The 8,458-nt window shown below is 43.4% G+C and overlaps 1 protein-coding gene across 4 annotated transcripts in view; it reads right to left on the minus strand.

The window, feature by feature from the left end:
* The window catches only part of cnsta (consortin, connexin sorting protein a), a 38,033-nt gene that overhangs the window by 28,900 nt on the left and 675 nt on the right, over positions 1-8,458 (minus strand). For 2 of the 4 annotated variants that reach the window (XM_061879425.1, XM_061879433.1), the window contains exons 2-3: positions 2,337-2,495; positions 1,883-2,212 (exon numbers count right to left, since the gene is read on the minus strand). In XM_061879425.1, coding sequence (XP_061735409.1) covers positions 1,883-2,212; positions 2,337-2,349 — 343 coding nt within the window. In that variant the 5' untranslated portion in view covers positions 2,350-2,495. The remainder of the gene's footprint in view (positions 1-1,882; positions 2,213-2,336; positions 2,496-8,458) is intronic. The other 2 variants (XM_061879417.1, XM_061879442.1) reach the window with 1 other exon arrangement.

The following is an 8,458-nucleotide window of genomic DNA, read 5'->3' on the forward strand; positions in this document are numbered from 1 at the left end:
TTGCCGCCCCGACAGGCACCAACTACCTTGCGGCCACAGCTACGATCAGCCGCTTCGACAATAGAGGTGCGGAACATGGTCCACTCGGACTCAATGTCCAGCACCTCCCTCGTGACATGTTCAAAGTTCTTCCGGAGGTGGGAATTGAAACTTTCTCTGACAGGAGACTCTGCCAGACGTTCCCAGCAGACCCTCACAATGCGTTTGGGCCTGCCAGGTCGGTCCGGCATCCTCCCCCACCATCGCGGCCAACTCACCACCAGGTGGTGATTGGTAGAAAGCTCCTCCCCTCTCTTCACTCGAGTGTCCAAAACATAAGGCCGCAAATCCGATGACACAACTACAAAGTCGATCATGGAACTGCGGCCTAGGGTGTCCTGGTGCCAAGTGCACATATGGACACCCTTATGTTTGAACATGGTGTTTGTAATGGACAAATTGTAACGAGCACAAAAGTCCAATAACAAAACACCACTCTGGTTCGGATCCGGGCGGCCATTCTTCCCAATCACGCCTCTCCAGGTTTCACTGTCGTTGCCAACATGAGCGTTGAAGTCCCCCAGTAGGACAAGGGAATCACCCGGGGGAGCACTTTCCAGTACTCCCTCGAGTGTACCCAAAAAGGGTGGGTACTCTGAACTGCCGTTTGGTGCGTGAGCACAAACAACAGTCAGGACCCGTCCCCCCACCTGAAGGCGGAGGGAGGCTACCCTTTCGTCCACTGGGTTGAACTCCAACGTGCAGGCTTTAAGCCGGGGGGCAACCAGAATTGCCACCCCAGCCCATCGCCTCTCACTGTCGGCAACGCCAGAGTGGAAGAGGGTCCAGTCCATCTCGAGAGAAGAGGTTCCAGAGCCCTTGCTGTGCGTCGAAGTGAGTCCGACTATATCCAGCCGGAACTTCTCCACTTCGCGCACTAGCTCAGGCTCTTTCCCCCCCAGTGAGGTGACGTTCCACGTCCCAAGAGCTAGCTTCTGTAGCCGAGGATCGGACCGCCAAGTGCCCTGCCTTCGGCTGCCGCCCAGCTCACATTGCACCCGACCTCTATGGCCCCTGTTATGGGTGGGCAGCCCATTGGAGGGGTGACCCACGTTGCCTCTTCGGGCTGTGCCCGGCCGGGCCCCATGGGAACAGGCCCGGCCACCAGGCGCTCGCCATCGTGCCCCACCTCCGGGCCTGGCTCCAGAGGGGGGCCCCGGTGACCCGCGTCCGGGCGAGGGAAATCTGGGTCCATATTTTATCTTCTTCATAGAGGTCTTCGAGCTGCTCTTTGTCTGATCCCTCACCTAGAACCTGTTTGCCTTGGGAGACCCTACCAGGGGGCATAAAGCCCCCGGACAACATAGCTCCTAGGATAATTGGATACGCAAACTCCTCTACCATGATAAGGTGGCAGCTCAGAGAGGAGTGTATTAAATGGTTTCTTTAAAAAGTAGGGAAAAAAATCAGAAATCGATTTTTTTGTGAAAAATTCTGAGATTTTATTTTTGGCCATATGGCCCGGGCCTATTATAACATATTAAAGATTTGGCAATGACCTCAGAGTTTGTGCTTGTACTGTGATCTAGTATCTACTTTAATTAAAGTCTGTGTGGTATAACACGAGTAAAAATGTCAATATAGTATTTTTTTTTTTGTTGCAATTTTGTGTTGAAATCATGTGCTCTTTCAGTTAAGTTTACAAAGAACACTTTAAACATTGATAACAAATTCATAAAATTTGCATTCAGTGTTATTGAAAAAGCTGTCGCGAATTCAGACATTTTAGGCCGCAACAATCACAAAAAAAAAACATGTAATCCTGGAAGGACATATTAGTCACGTTTTCTGTGCTCACTGTTTGGCAGTGTGCCTCAATATTGTAGAGTGGACTGCTATGTACCTGTTTCTGAATAGGAGGAGTCAGTCATGGGAGTATCTGGGGACTGGCAGTTAAGTAGGCAACTTGATGCCTCAGATTCTTCCTCCTCGTCCTTCATCACTTCATCAATGTCCTCTTCTTCTTCTTGGTATCGCTCTTTCTCTGCCTCCAGGTTGTTGTTGAAAAACGCACCGCCTCCAAATTCATTTTGTAAAGCTGAAGAATGTTCAGTCTGAGTCTCGTTGAGGTTTTGGGAAGCCAAAATATCTGGGTGTGGCGTGTTATTGTCACAATGCTCAACCCCACCCGCCATTACTTGTGACATTATTCTGGCTTCGTAGTCCAACTGACCTTTAGAAAGGGAAGGAAATAACACACAAAAATGATGATTGAGTACTGTAGTGTAATATATTGACTCCATACAAGTAAAACATTGAAAGAATAAACAAAGTAGTTTTAAAAGTCTGGCACTCACCACCATGATCCATCAAGCTCCACCCTCACAACCTTTGAACTTTCCACTTACTGTGGGACCAATTAGACAAAGTCTTCTTCCAGTTAGCAGAGATAAGAAGACAGAAAATGCCAGCTATGAGCGCTGTTAATGCAGAATAGTCAGATTCCCTCCATCAGTCTAGGTAAGAGCAGAAAAGAGGTTTGACATCATTCCTGGTTTGCCAAACAAATCCTTCAGACCTACAAGGGACAATCCTATGAACACCAGCACAGAGATAAAATCAAACACAAAAGTGCAAACACAACAACAACCAAGACCTGTACAAGTATTAGAACACTAGAACACTGCATCGTTTGTCCTGCACATTTGTATTACACAAAATCTTAACAAATCTGTTTGCTTGACAATGTAGCCCCAAAACAGCCATTCCACATTCATACGGAACAATAGGTCTTTAGCAACCCCAAATACTATCACAACCTTAAAAGAAAGAAAACAACCCATTAATCTAAGCATTCACGGGCTGCAAACAGCCCCTTTAACTCTGCAAGCAACTTTTTTTAACCTTAACTGTCATCAAAGTGCAACAAGAAGTTAACCAGTAATTGACCAAATTTCGTAAATCGACAATGGTAAAAAAAAAAAATGATCAATCAAAAGCTCAAACACTCATAGCAGATTAGTGACGATGGGTGTTTTGAACTTCTTCAAACAGCAAACTATCCATCCATCCATCATCTTCCGCTTATCCAAGATCGGGTCGCGGGGGCAGCAGCCTAAGCAGGGAAGACCAGACTTCCCTCTCTCCAGCCACTTCGTCGAGCTCTTCCCGGGGTATCCCGAGGCGTTCCCAGGCCAGCCGGGAGACATAGTCTTCCCAACGTGTCCTGGGTCTTCCCCGTGTCCTCCTACCAGCTGGACGTGCCCTAAACACCTCCCTAGGGAGGCGTTCGGGTGGCATCCTGACCAGATGCCTGAACCACCTCATCTGGCTCCTCTTGATGTGGAGGAGCAGCGGCTTTACGTTGAGCTCCTCCCGGATGGCAGAGCTTCTCACCCTATCTCTAAGGGAGAGCCCCGCCACCCGGCGGAGGAAACTCATTTCGGCCGCCTGTACCCGTGATCTTATCCTTTCGGTCATGACCAAAGCTCATGATCATAGGTGAGGATGGGAACGTAGATCGACCGGTAAATTGAGAGCTTTGCCTTCCGGCTCAGCTCCTTCTTCACCACAACGGATCGATACAACGTCCGCAGTACTGAAGACGCCGCATCTCACGATCCACTTTTCCCCCACTCGTGAACAAGACTCCTAGGTACTTGAACTCCTCCACTTGGGGCAGGGTCTCCTCCCCAACCCGGAGATGGCACTCCACCCTTTTCCGGGCGAGAACCATGGACTCGGACTTGGAGGTGCTGATTCTCATTCCGGTCGCTTCACACTCGGCTCCGAACCGATCCAGTGAGCGCTGAAGATCCCGGCCAGATGAAGCCATCAGGACTACATCATCTGCAAAAAGCAGAGACCTAATCCCGTGGCCACCAAACCGGATCCCCTCAACGCCTTGGCTGCGCCTAGAAATTCTGTCCATGAAAGTTATGAACAGAATCGGTGACAAAGGACAGCCTTGGCGGAGTCCACCCCTCACTGGAAACGTGTCCGACTTACTGCCAGCAAACTAGTTGCGACTGAATCAACAGCGCACCTCTGCTGGTTGCAGCTAAATACAGTAGTGCACTTGAATTTTTCCCCAGCTGCTTTAATAGCTACTAACCACTGTGAAGTAGTAGTAAACTACTTGGCCTTGGATCAGACATAACAGGGGAGGGTCTATTTAAGTGTGTATCAAGGAGGTGGGTCTCTTCACATTGATACTAAACATGATGCCTTTGCAGTGTACATTCTGCTCTCTTTCAATTATTATTGACCAAATTACACTTTGTGAAACTTTTCACCCGCTGTACAACAAATTACAATTGCGGTTCTCAGGCTATTTTCACACTTTTAAGGTTTTCTTTTTGAGTATAATATTGTTTCCAAAACCCTTGCTTAGGTCCCAAATTAAAACAACTTATGCTTACTTTGGTTGCCAAATGTCCAAAAATGATTGCAAAATACAAGCAATCTAAGTAAATTAAATCCATGAATCATGGTCATACACATAAGATGAGCCTTTAGATTGCATATAAATCTTACACATATGGGCGTGAAGGCACATTTTCCTAGTTGCTCCCTTGATGAATGACAACCTCTAACCCTTGTTTCATTGATGCATTACTTACTGTATGTGGCTCATGTTTTTTTTTTCATCAACAGTACCCTCATCTGTCAGTCCCCCACAGAGCTGTCTGTTCCACAAAACAACCAACTCTTTCTCCACAGAGTTCCATAAATAATGAAAGACATGTGAAATGGAACGAGCTAATCAGCACAGAGGATAGGAAGAAACAAAGAGACAAGCCCGCAGACTTTGGACTGACAATATAAACATCTAAAATATGGACAGACTTAAGACTATAGCAGGGGTGTCCAAAGTGTGGCTTCGTGCACAATTTGCGGCCCGAAGCTAATTTTTTAACGCCCCGCGGCACATTCCACTAATACAAGTGTACAACTAAACAAAAAAATTATTTAAAAAAGTTGGAAAAAAAGCAAACAGGTGAAATGTAACGAGAAATGGCTGCAATGTTGACTCTAATAAGATAAAGCTGCCATGCAGGCAGTTTTGACTTTAAGGCAGGCAGGTTTTACTTTAAATCTGTCATTGCTCAAAAAATAATAATACATTTAAATCAATGTTGGTTGACCTACTCATTGGCCCAATTGTTTCAAAGCAAAATTACATTTAGAATTTTTTGGGGGGAAAATATTGTATATTCTCTGTGTTTGTAAGAGTTTTTAAAAATGTTGTTTTTTTTACAAAAAAAAGTCATAAAACAAACAAACACAAACTTATAAAGGACATATAGATCTAAAGTGGATTTAGAGACTTAGGTGTTGAAATGAATACAAACCCCGTTTCCATATAAGTTGGGAAATTGTGTTAGATGTAAATATAAACAGAATACAATGATTTGCAAATCATTTTCATCCTATATTCAGTTGAAAATGCTACAAAGACAAGATATTTGATGTTCAAACTGATAAACGTTTATTTTTTGCAAATAATCATTAACTTTAGAATTTGATGCCAGCAACACGTGACAAAGAAGTTGGGAAAGGTGGCAATAAATACGGATAAAGTTGAGGAATGCTCATCAAACACTTATTTGGAACATCCAACAGGTGTGCAGGCTAATTGGGAACAGGTGGGTGCCATGATTGCGTATTAAAACAGATTCCGAAAAAATGTGCACCCCTTTGTCCACAACTGCGTGAGCAAATAGTCAAACAGTTTAAGAACAACGTTTCTCAAAGTGCAATTGCAAGAAATTTAGGGATTCCAACATATACGGTCCATAATATCATCAAAAGGTTCAGAGAATCTGGAGAAATCACTCCACGTAAGCGGCATGGCCGGAAACCAACATTGAATGACCGTGACCTTCGATCCCTCAGACAGCACTGTATCAAAAACCCACATCAATCTCTAAAGGATATCACCACATTGACTCAGGAAGACTTCAGAAAACCACTGTCACTAAATAAAGTTTGTCGCTACATCTGTAAGTGCAAGTTAAAGTTCTACTATGCAAAGCAAAAGCCGTTCATCAAGAACATCCAGAAACGCCGCCGGCTTCTCTGGGCCCGAGATCATCTAAGATGGACTGATGCAGAGTGGAAAAGTGTTCTGTGGTCTGACGAGTCCACATTTCAGATTTTTGGGTGAAATATTCGAAATTTGTGTCGTACGGACTAAAGGGGAAGCGAACCATCCAGACTGTTATCGACGCAAAGTTCCAAAGCCAGCATCTGTGATGGTATGGGGGTGCATTAGTGCCCAAGGCATGGGTAACTTACACAACTGTGAAGGCACCATTAATGCTGAAAGGTCATTAAAGGTTTTGGAACAACAAATGCTGCCATCTAAGCGCCGTCTTTTTCATGGACGCCCCTGCTTATTTCAGCAAGACAATGCCAAGCCACATTCAGCACGTGTTACAACAGCGTGGCTTCGTTAAAAAAGAGTACAGGTACTTTCCTGGCCCACCTGCAGTCCAGACCTGTCTCCCATCGAAAATGTGTGGCGCATTATGAAGCGTAAAATACAACAGCGGAGACCCAGGACTGTTTAACGACTGAAGCTCATAAAAGTAGAAAAGCGCTATACAAGCTCATAAAAGTAGAAAAGCGCTATACAAGTACAGCCCATTTATCACCCATTTAAAACAAGTATGGGAAACAATTCCACTTTTAAAGCTTCAACAATTAGTTTCCTCAGTTCCCAGATGTTTATTGAGTGTTGTTAAAAGAAAAGGTGATGTAACACAGTGGTGACCATGCCCTTTCCCAACTGCTTTGGCACGTTTTGCAGCCATGAAATTCAAAGTTAATTATTATTTGAAAAAAAATAAAGTTTCTGAGTTTGAACATCAAATATCTTGTCTTTGTAGCGCATTCAATTGAGTACGGGTTGAAAAGGATTTGCAAATCATTGTATTCCGTTTATATTTACATCGAACAGACTTGTCCAGGGTGTACACCGCCTTCCGCCTGATTGTAGCTAAGATAGGGGACGGCGCGGCGCAGTGGGAAGAGTGGCCGTGCGCAACCCGAGGGTCCCTGGTTCAATCCCCACCTAGTATCAGCCCCGTCACGTCCGTTGTGTCCTTGAGCAAGACACTTCACCCTTGCTCCTGATGGTTAGCGCCTTGCATGGCAGCTCCCTCCATCAGTGTGTGAATGGGTAAATGTGGAAGTAGTGTCAAAGCGCTTTGAGTACCTTGAAGGTAGAAAAGCGCTATACAAGTACAACCCATATATTATTTATAGGCACCAGCGCCCCCCGCGACCCCAAAGGGAAAAAGTGGTAGAAAATGGATGGATGGACAACTCATATGGAAACAGGGTTTGCACACACATACATACCCATACATATATATACATATAGACATACATATATATGTACACACATATATTTACACACGAACATATATACACATATCTATCTATATACCGGTATATATATATAAATAAGACTTTTTTTTTAAAATTATGACTTAGGCCAAACTTGAGGGGAGCCCTAAAGGTAAATTTAAAAAAGGCCTCCGCATGCTTTGATTTTGCAAGTGTGCAGTCTACAGAGGGAAACCTTTGGACACCCCTGGACTGCAGCAGTGGTTCCCAAATGGGGGTACGTGTAGGTACTTGAAGGTATGCCAAGGGGTACGTGAGATTTTTTTTAAATATTCTAAAAATAGCAACAATTCAAAAGTCCTTATAAATATATTTATTGAATAATACTTCAACAAAATATGAATGTAAGTTTATAAACTGTGAAAAAAAGTACAACAATGCAATATTCAGTGTTGACAGCTAGATTTTTTTATGGACATGTTCCGTAAATATTGATGTTAAAGATTTATTTTTTTGTGAAGAAATGTTTAGAATTAAGTTCATGAATCCAGATGGATCTCTATTAAAATCCCCAAAGAAGGCACTTTTAAGCTATTACTTCTATGTGTAGAAATCTTTATTTATAGCTGAATCACTTTTTTTTCCAACAAGTTTTTAGTTATTTATATATCTTTTTCTCCAAATAGTTCAAGAAAGACCACTACAAATGAGCAATATTTTGCACTGTTATACAATTTAATAAATCCGAAACTGATGGCATAGTGCTGTATTTTACTTATTTTTTCCTTTGTTTTAACCAAAAATGCTTTGCTCTGATAAGAGGGTACTTGAATTAAAAACATATTCACAGGGGGTACATCACTGAAAAAAGGTTGAGAACCACTGGACTACAGTATACACACTCTCAGCTAGTACTCTTCAGTACCTTTATTAGCAACAATTAAAGGGTGAGCCAAAGTAAACACTATAAAAGTGACACTCTCACTAAGAAAATGATACATTATTTGAGAGGTGCTGCAGTGATGTACAGCCGCCATCAATCAAAACAAAATATTACAATACTTTCTGTTTGCAAAGACACCATCTTTGATTCAGCTTTTGCATTAGCTCTTGATAGTTCAGG

This window comes from Nerophis ophidion, linkage group LG02 (genome assembly GCF_033978795.1).
Source record: "Nerophis ophidion isolate RoL-2023_Sa linkage group LG02, RoL_Noph_v1.0, whole genome shotgun sequence".
Taxonomy (NCBI): domain Eukaryota; kingdom Metazoa; phylum Chordata; class Actinopteri; order Syngnathiformes; family Syngnathidae; genus Nerophis; species Nerophis ophidion.